Source organism: Sceloporus occidentalis, unplaced genomic scaffold, assembly GCF_023333645.1.
Source record: "Sceloporus occidentalis isolate IW3139 unplaced genomic scaffold, rSceOcc1.0.p SCAF_1, whole genome shotgun sequence".
In the NCBI taxonomy this organism is placed as follows: Eukaryota; Metazoa; Chordata; class Lepidosauria; order Squamata; family Phrynosomatidae; genus Sceloporus; species Sceloporus occidentalis.
Window position 1 is genome coordinate 49,807,650 of NW_028316981.1, and position 13,460 is coordinate 49,821,109.

Consider the following 13,460-nt stretch of genomic DNA (forward strand, 5'->3'; position numbering starts at 1 on the left):
TGAAACATAACTATATATTCTGTATATGCATTTTAATGACATTTTAATATTTGCAAGTTTTACAGCCTAATAGCTTATACCTATTTAAAAGGAGTATTTCTTTTAAAATTCTGTAGGAAAAATTGCTTGGTCTGATGTCCCTACCAACCCAAGACCAATATGAAGAACTCAAAGAAAAAAGGAAACAAGAACTGGACAGAAAACTACAGATGGAGAGACAGGTGACTATCTCTGTCAGCACTGGGATACTTTTGTAAAAGCTGTTTTGTTTTTATATACATGGATTAAAATTACTGGCTCTTGAATATCTTTCTTTAAAAAATCCTGTACATCAAAATGCATGGTGCAAATGAAGGATTCAGTCCTATTGCGAATTTGAACAAGAGTAGATACATTGAACCAGCAGATTTTACACATATGTTGACTCACTATTTAACCATTGATTCAGGGGGTCTACTCTGGTTAGGATTGAACAGTAGGATTCAGGCCAAAATTACTGGCGTTTTACACTTCAACCTTACTGCAGAGCTTCTCCCTGCACTCCTTAGGTAACATGACAAATGCCAGGATATGTAGGATATGTGGGAAATGTTCACATCCTTCTCAGGAACTAAGGCAATGAGGGGAAGTGGTGGAGCTGCTACGTGGGCTCTTCACATGGCCAGGTACCTTTTAATGTCTAAAATAATGTCTTCTTTCTTTTGGCTAGGCAACACTTGAAATACAGAGAAGACAAGAGGACAAGTCCATGGACTATGCTTCCCGATCCTTGACAGCATCCAACGGTGAAGTGCCACGGACAAAAAGAGTAAAGAAAGCTGAAGGTTGGCTCCCCACTGCCAGCATATCTCGCCAACAGGAACTTGCAGACCCTCTTCTTCAGCAAATTGACAATATCACCTCCTTCATTAAACAGGCGAAGGAGGCAAATCGTTTAGATGAAGTACATATGTTACAGGAGAACTTGCGACAACTTCAGGATGAGTATGATCAGCAACAAACTGACAGAGCCATTGAGCTGTCCAAAAGGCAGGCTGAGATGGAGGAGATGCAGAGAGAACAACTACAAATCCTCTGTGAAAAAGAATGGGAAAGGGAGCATAAAAAAAGGCTGTCTCAGCATTCGCGGACTCGTTCCTTGGATTTCAGAGAAGTGAAGCACAATAAGGCTGAGACTGAGAGAGAGAGTATAAATGAAATATCACAGGCTTTGGATTTAGATACTACTCAGAACAGAAGTAACCCAGGCTCTAAAGGCTCTTCCCCTAGTGGTGGTGTCAAAGTGCCAACTTGTGAGAGCCCAGTCTTCCCTTTTCAACCTCTGAGAATCCCACAGCATGACAGAATAACAGAGCAAAATGTGACTGTCCCCCTAAATCCTTTTGAAGATGAGACAGTGGTTAGCACATTAAAGAGGGAGCCTGATAATCCCTTTGCTGAGGATTCCTCCCCAGTGACTTCCTTGCCTATCCAGGCCTTGCATAGTGATAAAAAAGAATACAACCCATCTGAAGAAGAGGACTGTCACCAAGCAAATGGAGCAGCAGTCAGTGCTCCAAACCCCTTTGAAGATGCTATTGGAAATCCTTTTTGTGCCTCTGTAGGGCATCAGGAATCTGGGAATCCATTTGAAGAGTCCTCCTCCTCTATGAATCCCTTTGAAGTTGATGATGATGATTATAACGACGTGTCAGGAGAAGATATCATAGAAGAAGAATTGCTCCTTCAACAGATAGATAATATCAAAGCTTATATTTTTGATGCCAAACATAGTGGACGGATGGATGAGGTAGATGTACTGACTGAGAATTTAAAAGAACTGAAGCGAACATTAGCAAAACAAAAGGAGAAATCCACCTGCTGAACTGGGACTGATATCCATGCACATAAAACCTTATAATTCTCTGTTTGTCCTGGGGTAGAGCAGGTGGAACCACAAGCAGAGGCATGTTACAGGTGGGAGTTCTGGAGCTTAACATTTATGCACTTTGGTATAGGCATTTTGGCTGTTACTCAAGTCACAAGCAATGTCCATGTTACCTAGAATGCTGTAACCTATAGCCGTTTGGCAGAAATCTATTTTAAACTTATCATTATTTTTGTTTGAAAAAAACAGCCCAACATGGTCATATTTCTGACTACTGGTTTTATTTCTGATGTAAACCACAAAGCTGTATGCTTTAAAATGGAGGAAACTGTCTGTAATCCTTCTGCCTATGTTTGATTGCTATTTCAGTATGTCTTCCAAGCAGATTTTCCATGAGCAACCAGATTCTCTCAGTAAATTCTGGGTGAAATCCATCTAGTGGAGGAGTTTTCAGTCTTTGGTCCTCCAGTTAGTTTGGAGTTCCCAAGGGTTCCAGCCAATATGGCCAGTGTACAGGAATTCTGAGATTTAAAGTCTCAAATATTTGGAGGACTAAAGGTTGAGAACCACTGGCCTTATGTCCACTTGCATATATAGAGCTTATGGAAGAACAGGGAGGACAATTCCCCTTCCCTCCCTGCAGTCCCCTCTGACTAGTTTGTGAGGGTCCCATAGTCTCCTGGAGCAGATTTTGGGAATTGTGGGAGGGTGAAATGCCCCCTCACTGTGCAACCAGTAGACACTTTCCATTGCTGGAGGAGCACTAGATTTCATCCTGTATAGCATGAAATAAGATGGTGCCTTTCAGCAGATGCGCATAGCTGCCATATACTGTACACTACAAGTGTTAAAAAGCAGATTGCTGATATACAGTGACCTGCCTAGTAAAAAGGCCAATGATCTAATTGTGCAATACAAAAGAGAATATAAAGGGATTTTAACATATGGATAGCTCTGATATTATGTATAATACCTTTGTTTCAGGTGGCTTAAACCCTGCCAGCCTCTCTTGAGATAATGGACTTCTTTCCCTTCCATTATCATCTATTTTTCAGGACTCATGTAGCTTACAAGCTTACACTGTTTTTAATTTTAATAGGTATTTCCGGGAAATTTGGGGTTGCACCTGTCATGGGGATGCTGCAAGATTTCTTATTAGCCCTTCACAGAATGCCAGCTCCCCCAATTCCTGCACTGGTGGAAGTGCAACAACAGCTGAGCTGTTTCCTGCTTGTGGTTTAGATATGACTTTGAATCTGGGCATTTCCTCCAGTTATTATGGAGAAGTGTGCTGAGGAGGCAGTTTAACAATGACAGATCTTAACAGGAACTAACAGCCGTGATTGATCTGGTCTCACTTGAAAGACTACAGAATCCTGCCCATAATTTTTAACCAAAATTTAGCTACCTCTGATATACATTTTAATATAAAATTACGAAGGAAAGCATGCAGTGTTTTCAGTTACATTTTGAGAGACTGATCATCTTCAAGAGAGCAGGAAACTCAAGTTTGGAGGTGTATGCCTCCAAAAAGTGTTGCTGTGCAACCTCCATTTCTGCAGCGCTATAGTACTAAAGGGAGGCTGTGAGACATCCATACTTGAGACTGGGCTGCTTATTTTCCCACATTAAAAGGTGAAGAAATCCTCTTGTTTTGATACTTCTTTGCACTCTTGACTTTTTGGGAAAAGTCAGAAAAATAGAACTATTGAACAATTTCTGGTTTTAGTTGCCGCTGTATGAATTTACTTTAGTTACATCTGATGATAGATAATCTAAATGTGACATACAAAGTCTGCATCTGGAGATTATCATAAACTTCTAGAGGCTTCACCTTGGAGCAGGGCTCAACAGCAGTATAAAGAAACAGATGTTTGCTCTTTTTAAAAAAATTGGGTCTAAATACTACAAGGTAAAACAAGGGATTAGTTCAAGAAAAGTAGGACACTAAATACTTGGCAATGCATTGTAAGCCCAATGCAAACTTGTTCAACTGTGGGGAACTCAGAAAAATGTTTACAGATGTTTTGTTACTTAGTGGGTGGTTAAATATAATCAAGAACTAAAAGTAGCACTTTGCACATGAGGCTTTATGAATTTTATTTTATTTTTTATTTCTGGTGGGCTTGAGGCTATTTGAAAAGGAAAAGAAACCACATTCCTTCTAGTTCACATTTTCTTTTTTGCAGAGGGAAAGAACTGGCTTAACTAATTTCATATTGTGAGTTGTTATACTTGAAGCTGCTACTTTCTCACTGGCAGCTTGTTTTAATAATCCCTCAGAAATGTGTTCAGCCATGCTGTAGAAACTGACTTGAAAACATCATTTAGGGCTACCATGGTGATACGTTACATTTTCAATATCATATTTTTTTCCTAATGGAGAGCAACTGTGAATACTTATGCACACAAAAAATCTAAGACCAAACAGATAACTAGAGTAGGGACCTGATAAAAGGCAGTAGAAAAAGAAAAGGAAGCACACAATTTCAGTTAGCCTGACATCTTTTAACCATCTTAATTCACACTTTAGGCAGCAAACCACCAAATTCATTTGGCATTCTTTCTACCCGATCCAAAATCTTTCAATGGCTTTTTAAACATTTAAAATGTTTATCCTTGTTACGTGCATTATGCCTTCCTTGTATGTATGCCATAGTCTAATACTCTTAAGATATACATATAGTCTTGATGTATGTTTACTAATAGCGCTGTTGGTTTGTAGCTCCATGACTGCAAGTCTTTGTGAAATGTAATTAGCCTTTCTGATAGCGTGGTGGTAGACCCACATTTTGGAAGCCTTCCATTTGTACTATGAATGAACAAAACCATGCCATTGTGAGATTTAACATGAATCACAACTGTTTATACACTTGCATGTACTACTCTAATTTGCAAGCTTTCTGAGGAAATAAAATAACATATTTGTTTTGTGTGTGTATGGTAGACTGATTTTCCCATCCCATATTAACTCATAGGTGGAAGTCATTTACTGTCCCCACCAAGTCCCTCCCTTCTGACCTGTAGGCTTTTTGGCATCTGCTAAATGGCAGACAGGAACCTGCTTTATATTGACTAAAACTGGCCCTCCGTTTTCATGTAGGATCTGTTCCGGATCCCCACCCTGCGGAAATGGAGGCTCGCGCATATTCAAGCCCCATAGGCTTGACTGGGGCATGCATGCCATTGAAGATAGTGGAGGTTTCCCCTCTGCGGATATTCAAAGGCACAGATCTCAGATCCGCGGGTTAGGCAGGGCGACTGTATTTTCAAAATTGTCAAGGTAACTGGCTTTTTCATTCCGAACAGAGGTGTTTGAGACTTTCCATATGCAAAGCATGCACTCTACTGGTGTTCTTGAAATAGTTCTGTTGGTATCTTTCAGCATAAAAAGGAGGGAGGAGGAAAACAAATATAGCAGGACCTTTAAGACTGATTTTTATCTTTCGGCATAAAAGGGGAGGAAGAGGAATATAGGAGGACCTTTAAGATTGACTGGTTTTTATTTTAGTACTGGTTTTTGTGGCTATTCCACTTCTTCAGTTACAGTACAGAGTGCTACTCAGCATATAAAGGATATTTACAGAGTTGTGGGAGTGTGATGGAATGCAACAGGATCCAGAAAGATGCAAATCATGGTCTTGCCTAAAATGTTCCAAGGGTTCTGTAAGGCGATATAGGTCGTTCAAATCTTTGTAGTGTTCAGTTACTGTTGATGTGTGAAAGCAATAAAACTGCTTACCAAAAGTCAGTCTTCTTGGGTGAGGGGGCACATCTCCAAAGAATAGAAGTTATTTTGAAAATCATAAAAGGCTTTTCATACAAATGTATTCTCACTTCTCTTGAGTAGAAGCATTGTAAGTCTGAAACTAAACTTCAACCCAAATGCATTGGAGAAAGAACATTCTGCACCAGTTGAAATAATGCAGTAAGAGCAAGTTAATTGTTGTGCCTTCAAATCATTTCCCTTAAGGTAACCCTATGACACGTTTTCTTGGCAAGATTTGTTTGGGGCGGGAGGGTGTCTTTCTGTGAGGCTGAGCATGTAAAATGCCTAAAGTCACCCAGTGAATTCCCATCACCAAGTGGGGCATGAAATCTTGGTCTCCCAGTATCCTCTTAGTACACCATGCTGCCTGAAGTTAATTACACAACACTCATTTCCTTCTTTACCATCTATGTAGCAATACTAGAGTCTCCTCTATTCTCACCTATAACATGCTATGCTGTAGTCTAATAGAGTAATGCATTAAACACAGTCCCAAGTGTTTTTTGTCTGTGTAACAAGTTTGCTGTGTTGGTTCAACTTTTATTGTTGTTGCGCAAGTGCAATAACTATTGGGGACAATAAAAGAAGCTCATTACAGTATTTGTGGTTATAATACAACATAAACAGTGCACAAAAGAAGAGGTAGGACAAGGTTATTGTGGGTTTTGAAGAAGCAAGCAGACAGACCCAAGCTTCTGTGATGGACATAAATCCCCCCACAGATATAACCCCAGGAAATAAATTTCTCCCCTTTGGTTTAAGAATATGCTATATATAAAATATTTACATTCCAATCCATGGTAAGAACAAGTTCATGAGTTTATTTATTTTTTCTTTTTTTAAAAAAATTGTTCTACCTGTATTAAAGTCCAGTCATTTTGCAGCCATTTGAATGTTCTTTCATCTGGCTAAAGAAGGAGTTTCTTCTCCTACATTTAATCCCATGTGTAGGCAAAGAAGTTGCCTTATGACGTGGCAGCGTCTTTCATGGCAGCTTTGTACTTGCCAGTCATCTCCTTTGGTAATGGAACTCTACCAGGGCAGGGAACTTGGCCTTCAATCTCACACATACACTCCCGCAAGTGGTATTTTCTAGGTCCAAATGTTGCAGGATGCCGTAGCTTCATTTTCTCTTGGGCTTCTGTCTGGAGTGTTTCCCTATCCAAGAAAAATAAGTTCACTATGAGAAGGGGAACAAGAGTTAGCTGGTTGTGTGTGAGAGAGATTTGTCCCATGGGTCTAATGTACAAATTGATGGAGAGAGGTATTCCCACAAAGCTCCAATTCAGTCTCCCAAGTTATGTACAAATCACCTCGTGGCTTTTACGATGACTCCCTGAGAGCACTTCACTATTCCCTACACAAGGAAGAGGGAGAAGTATGCCTGGTTGCTCCCAGTAGAATTTGAGGGACTAGCTAAGAATTGGTTGCACTTTCCCTATACATGCTAGGAAGTGCACAATATGAAGTTTATTTATTTCATATTCAAACAACTCAAAACTTTCAGTGGTGAAATTATAGCTTAACCATTATTTGCTATACCTAGAAGTTTGTCTCTTTCTAGTTGGAGCTGCAACTGGTGCATGAATTGATGTTCTATTAAAAGCCTACCACACTACTCTTCCAATGCCATTAGGCTGTGTTTCCCTAGGACTGTGGGACCCTTCATCCAGGTCCTGCTTACAACAACTCCCTCCCTCTGTAAGTTCCATAAGATTTGAACATTTTTGGAACTGTGGCAACTCCCCATTATCATTATTTTTAAAACGTATGGGTGTGCATTTAGCAATTCACTGGGAACAAGAAAGCGTTGTCTCCAGGTGACACATATGGAAACTATTATAAATATGAATAGTGTTGGTTCGATTTCTCTTTTTCTCCTAGGCCACATAACCAATCCACCATGCTGGCTCAGGATGCATGTAAACAGACATTTTATACAGTATAAACACACTCAATGCATCCCAGTTCTTTGGATGTTAGAAGACTGGTTCTTACTCGGTTTTTCCAAGAATTTTTTTAATATGTTCAATTATCTCCTTGTTAGTCTTCTCTTCTATATCCACCAGGACTTGCTCCCCAGTATCTGTTGATGAAAGAAAGAAAGAATGTTACAAAGAGTGAGCATACCAGATTTGTTTCAAAAATCACCCCCATGGCATGTGTCCTTCCCTCCCTGTGACTCCTGCACCAAGGCAGCCTGACCAGGTACCCACATTCTAGAAACACCTTGACTACTGCAGTGCATTTTCTGAGGAGCCATCTGGCTCAGGAGCTTTAGTTGTTTTAAAAACTAGTAGCTAGCCTGCTAATGGTCAAGGATTACAGGAAGTCCCCACTTACCTGACAGGTTATGGATGCAGCACTGTTAGAAACCAGAACTGGCCAAAAAGCAGAATCCATGTAGGGAATACAAGGGAATTACAGTGGCTTGCTTGGAACTGCCTGGGTGCTTGCAAAGTCTCTGAGTGGGCTTGGTGGGGTGTTTTTGTGTGTGTGTGTGTTTTTTGCCCCTCTCATCTTCCCTTGCAAGCAATCCCAAGCAAGCCTCTATAGGCAAGAAGAACTGACAAAAAAGTACACTCCTCGTTGGACTGATGGAGCTTGTCCTTAATTTGCAAGTGTCGAAACAGCAAGCCATCAGCTAGCGGGGTGTTGAAATGGGGCTTCCTGTATGTGGCTCACAGCTCACAAGTTCTCAGATAGCTTCACTGACTTTCCATTTAACCAGCAGAGCAACACAGCTTAGAGGAGACCATCTCAAAGTCCCTATCACTAAATTAGTAAACTGATTGCTAAACTGATTTTAAAAATGCTTTTTTCATTCTTATGGATATAAGAAGGGAGACTAGAGTATAAATATAGGTATAAAAAGCAAAACATTGACAACAGAGGGACAGCAAATACAATAAAAGTACAGTGGGCCTTTTCATGCGTGGGGGATCTGTTCTGGACCCCTCTCCCCCATGTAAGGGAAAAATGTGTCTACTTAAGCCCCATTGAAAATAATAGTTGCATGTGCCTTTTTGTCCCCCCCTCCTGGGCTTGCCATATGGGTATGCTCAAAGCAGCATATGACAAGCCTATGTATGGGGCGTCAAAAACATATCTAAAAATGCCCTGTAACCAAGGCACCACAGCAGTCTCCCTTCTTGTCATATAATGTGTGAAAAGAATGACAGTGTTGCCACATTTTCAAAATAACAATAAGGGACAGTCAAAATTCACATCATATAGGGATGACAATCAGGAAGTAGCTATTAACAGGTTTGTGTTCTACCTAAGTGCCAAATGAAAGCACTGATTTCTTAGCCATGTATTTCTCTTTATAATTAACATATTATCCCCATATATCAATTACATGATACACACATTTCTGGTTTTATGAAACTCAAAACACAGGATTATTAGGCATCTTATTCAGTCTACATAAAATGAAAACTTTCTAACCCTTAGATAGGTATAATAAGGGACACCTGCCAGTCCCATGGAAGCCCACTGGATGGCCTTGGGCAAGTTACACTTCCTCAGCCGAAGAGGAAAGCAAAGGCAAAACCCCTCTGAACAAATCTTGCCAAGAAAAATCCAGTGAAAGGGTTGTCTCAAGGACACCATAATGATTTCAAGGCACACAACATATTGAGACACATTTGGATACACCAGATACATTTCCATCAGCTGCAATCTTCACTAACAGGAGGTTCTGGGTCATTATCACAATATATCACATTCTACAGTCTGGTGGCATGGACCACTACGGCCAGCCATTTTCTGTCCAGGGACTATTGTAGTTGGAGAACCAGATATACCATACTCAACTATAAGTCAACCTCACATATAAGTCGGGGGCAGGCTGGAGGGGGGCAAAATTATGGCTTTTCATATTACCCTTGGATAAGTCGAGGGTGAAACTTTGGGACATGCAACAATGGATCTAAATGATGAAGCAAAGGAAAACAATGCCAAAGAACCTACAAAATGATGACAAGCAGAACTGTTTCAGCTCACACTAAAGGCTGAATGGAAGAGAGAACAGAGGGAGGTCAGTGCTTCCAGGGCAAATTGCTCTCTTGCCTTTCACCAGGGGATGGTTCCCTTTTTAATAAGAGTTAAAATACAGAATTTACATTGACCTGTGGATAAGTCGACCTAGGTTTTTGGGGTCAATTTTTTGACTAAAATTTCTAGACTTATACATGAGTATATACAGTAGGTGATAAAAGGTCAGAGAAATGGGCCTTAAGTGATAAAGAGGAGAAAGGCATACTCCCAAGCTATACACCAGCTTTTACAATGGAAATGCAACTCTGTCTCGGACAGGTTCCCAGACAGAATCAGCTTCCCACAGGGTTTCTTGATGGTTGGGATTCAACTTCTGCTCACAGTCCCTTGTTTTTGCTGAATCCAGACACTAGGCCAATACCTGCCTTGCCTGACCTGACTCTGATGACCTGAGAAACAGATCCCCCAACAGCTTCATACAGATCGGGAGCGATGGACTGTTTGTTGCTCCTCCTGACGTCGGAAGATTGCCACCTGCTGTGAGAGTTGCCCAGAAGAGCCAGAACACAGCGCTTACCTAAATAGAACTTCAAGAAGGGCGAAGGCGTCATGTTCTTAAACATCACGATCTGGAGCCAAGGGTTCTTATATTGAATCTGAGGGATGTTGAAAAATACAAATTTTCTATGGGGAAAGAAGAAAAGGGGGAGAGAGATGGGAATTTATTCAGTGTTCTAGAACAGGAGCTCAATGGAAATGTACTGCATGCTTTTGCCAAAGGGGAAAACAGAAGAAGAACAACAAGGGTGGGTTCCAGACTGCCAAAAAGTACGTGTGTGGCATGTACTAGGGTTAGAAAGGGGCGTCCTTTCCGGACACCCCAACCCTCGTATGTGCTGAGCACGTACAAAATGGTGGCGCCCATTCTACATGGCTGCTGCCATTTTGATGTAGCGGACGCTTAGTGTCCACATGTTGTGACACGGAAATGATGCCGTAAGTGTGCCATTGGCGCCTTGCGGTGTCATTTCCGCGCCGCAAAAAGAACCCGCTGCGTAATGGAATTGCGCGGTTTGTCTGCTGCGGTTCCCTGATGCAGCAAACACCGGCGCCAGCAGACTGCCCTTTTGGGTGGTCTGTAAAGCGCCCAGAAGAAGAAAGCAGACAGACATCCAGATTCAGAAAATATCAGGTTTCTGACAACTATGTTTTGATTGTTTTATTACAGATATTGGGGTATAAATAAATATTATTATTATTATCATCATCATTACTGTGTGGGATAATGGCAAGTTTGGGGGTGGTTCCCCCCATTGCCAGGCATCTCTGTTACGGGAGACTAACGTATACACTTGTCCCTCCATATCTGCTAGGGTTAGGGGCGCAGGGCCCCGTGACTGTGGAACAACCACAAAGACCAACAACGCCAGGAAGCGCAACTCTGTGGTTAAAATCTGCCAGGCACTGGCCCTGGGGCTGCGCTGGAGGCGCTACAAAGGCCCACTGGAGCCTCCTCTCTAGGAATAACCTCCAGGTCCTTCGGGGAAGCTTTTAGCTAAAGTGCGCCATAGAGTTGCGCTGGAGGAGGACCCAGAGATTCCTAGAGGGGACCTATTCATCACCCGCAAATATGGATGAGTGTGTATATATATATATAACACGGAGAGAGTGATTTCAGAGGGCTCTGCGCCGCTCTGGGCCCACAACAAACTCCATCTCCCAGAATTCCACAGCAAAGGGCCAGGCAATGAGGCAAGAGTTAAAGCGGAGCCGAAGCGGGCCAAGGAAGGAGGGCGCCCACCTGGCCCCCTGCCCGAGGCTGCCGTGGGTGTTGTAGTTGACCGTCATCACCTTCACCGAGTCCTTGAAGAGCACCTCGCCCTGCCTCAGGTACTCCAGCGTCCGGCGGATCGGGAAGCGGCCCTTCATCGGCATGGCGGCGGCGGCGGCGGAGAAGGAGGGCACCGCTAAGTCTCTTCTGGGAAGGAGACAAAATGGCCGCCGCCGCCGCCGCGAGGGATCATGGGGGGTGTAGTTTTCTTCTCAGGACGGAGCTAGCGGGGAAAGAGGAAGGGAGATTTCTAGAGTGCGCCTTCCTCCTGCGCATGCGTGGATGCTAACGCCCCCCCCTCCGGAAACACACCGGGCTCGTCGTCATGGTTTCAGTGATGCTTACATGCTTCTGCACTCTTCTCAGTCTTGCCCCGGCTGCCTCCGCCTCCTGTTGCATTCTGGGTTTTGTAGTTCAGTGAGGCCTAAGAGCTCCCTGTTTGAGGGTTCTAAATGCCCCTCCTTAAACTCCAAGTCCCAGAATGCAACAGGAGGAGGCAGCCAGGGCAGTTACAGTGGAATAGCAGTGCTATAATAAGAGGGTGGCCCCTCCAGGCTGGATCTGTGTATGTGTTTATCTGTGTTGCTGTTGTGTGCCTTCAGCTTGTTGCCAACTTATAGTGACCATAAGGCCATAAGACCCATCTCTCTCTCTCTGTGTCTGTACACCTGTGTGGATAGGTTCGCCCCAGGCGTTGGAAACAAGCTGAAGGCACACAACAACACAATATGTACATACAGTGGATCCTTGTTATACGCTGGGGTTTGGTTCCAAGATCCCCCGTGTATAACAAAATCCGTGTATGCTCAAGTCCCATTAAGTATAATGACATAGCAAAATGGTGTCCCTAATAAAAAATGGAACATCAAGGTAAATTTATACTTTTTTGGAACATTTTCAAACCGTGTATGCTTGAATCAGTGTATAAAAAATCCGTGTATAAGAAGGGCCAACTGTATGTGTATGTATATGATAGGCTTGCCATACGCCAGAAACAGCTTGAAGGCATGCAGCCAAAATAGTAGACAGAGCTGTGATGTGTCCCCAAATGATCTCTAGGGGCACGTTGGAGGCCATGCCCACCATGTTTGGAGATCCATGCGCCACCCAGAGTCACGGGAACAAATATATCCCAAATGCCCTCTATGGAGGGTCCCCAAAGATACCCATTTCTCCCCTCAAGGGCCCTTGGGATCTGCTGGGGTTTGGTTCCAGGACTCCCTCCAGGGACACCTAAACCTGTGGATGCCCAAGTCCCATTATTTACAATGGCATTGTAAAATGATGTCCCTTATATAAAATGGGGGAAACAAGGTTTCCCTTTTGGAATTTATACTTTTTCTTAATGTTTACAAGCTGCAGATGCTTGAATCCGTGGCTATTTATTTTGCCAGAGCAGGTGTGATGGTGACAACTGCCCTCCTAGCCTTCACTTGGCTGTCCCTGATCTAAGCTTACATGGTTTCACCAAAGCTAGCAAAACTAAACCGGTAACTGTTTTAAGGATCTCAGTAACACAAGGAATCCAATAGCTTTGCCTTGAAATAAATTCAGGTGGCTTAACCATAGCTCTTTTGCCTAATCCAGCAATAGGTCTTAGCAGGTCTCTTCTGAAAATGTGTAGCCCTAGAATGGAGTCTGCAAGAGGGATGCTCCTGTGTCTCTTGATTGCTGGGGGCAATACTCAGTGGGAGGATGTGGGAGGGGGCCTTTCCAGCTGTGGAATCCATGGATGCTCCAATCCGCAGATGAATAGCCTGCCAATATGTAGGGTTGACTGTATTGTTAAAAGTATGCTTTGAATCTTGGCATGTTTTAAATTATTTATGCTGCATACTACCTTGAGACCCTGTGATAAAGGACAGAAGTGTTATAATAGTTAAATAATTTTGGCCAACCAACCAGTATATTCAGTTCCAATTTTGTGTGAAATGGGCTGGGTAACCTAATTTTGTACATTATCCTGTTCTAAGTCATCTTGGGTGGATGGA

At 42.6% G+C, this 13,460-nt stretch overlaps 2 protein-coding genes across 5 annotated transcripts in view; one reads left to right on the top strand and one right to left on the bottom strand.

The window, feature by feature from the left end:
* RBSN (rabenosyn, RAB effector) overlaps window positions 1–4,798 on the top strand; it is a 30,193-nt gene extending 25,395 nt beyond the window's left edge. For all 3 annotated transcript variants that reach the window (XM_089520750.1, XM_089520768.1, XM_089520759.1), the window contains 2 exons: window positions 117–221; window positions 710–4,798. In XM_089520750.1, the coding sequence (XP_089376876.1) occupies window positions 117–221; window positions 710–1,864 (1,260 nt within the window). In that variant the 3' untranslated portion in view covers window positions 1,865–4,798. The remainder of the gene's footprint in view (window positions 1–116; window positions 222–709) is intronic.
* Window positions 4,799–6,436: 1,638 nt separating this feature from the next.
* MRPS25 (mitochondrial ribosomal protein S25) lies at window positions 6,437–11,623 on the bottom strand. 2 transcript variants are annotated; one of them, XM_089520790.1, is made up of 4 exons: window positions 11,490–11,623; window positions 10,216–10,294; window positions 7,635–7,722; window positions 6,437–6,794 (listed from the first exon to the last, which is right to left on the bottom strand). In XM_089520790.1, exons 1-4 carry the CDS (start codon window positions 11,571–11,573, stop codon window positions 6,602–6,604), a joined length of 444 nt encoding a protein of 147 aa, XP_089376916.1. In that variant the 5' UTR covers window positions 11,574–11,623; the 3' UTR covers window positions 6,437–6,601. The 2 variants fall into 2 exon arrangements, with proteins under 2 accessions (XP_089376916.1, XP_089376907.1); XM_089520781.1 differs by having other exon boundaries at window positions 10,216–10,322; window positions 11,440–11,622.
* Between the last annotated feature and the right edge of the window lie 1,837 nt (window positions 11,624–13,460).

What these genes read in the sequence shown, in the direction of transcription:
- MRPS25 (XM_089520781.1), bottom strand. Translation starts at nt 11,573, where the DNA reads ATGCCGATGAAGGGCCGCTTCCCGATCCGCCGGACGCTGGAGTACCTG. An exon ending in AGCCTCGGGCAGGGGGCCAG is followed by an intron (nt 10,323 to 11,439) that starts GTGGGCGCCCTC and finishes CTTTCCCCATAG; the next exon opens with AAAATTTGTATTTTTCAACA. An exon ending in AAAATTCTTGGAAAAACCGA is followed by an intron (nt 6,795 to 7,634) that starts GTAAGAACCAGT and finishes TTTCTTGGATAG; the next exon opens with GGAAACACTCCAGACAGAAG.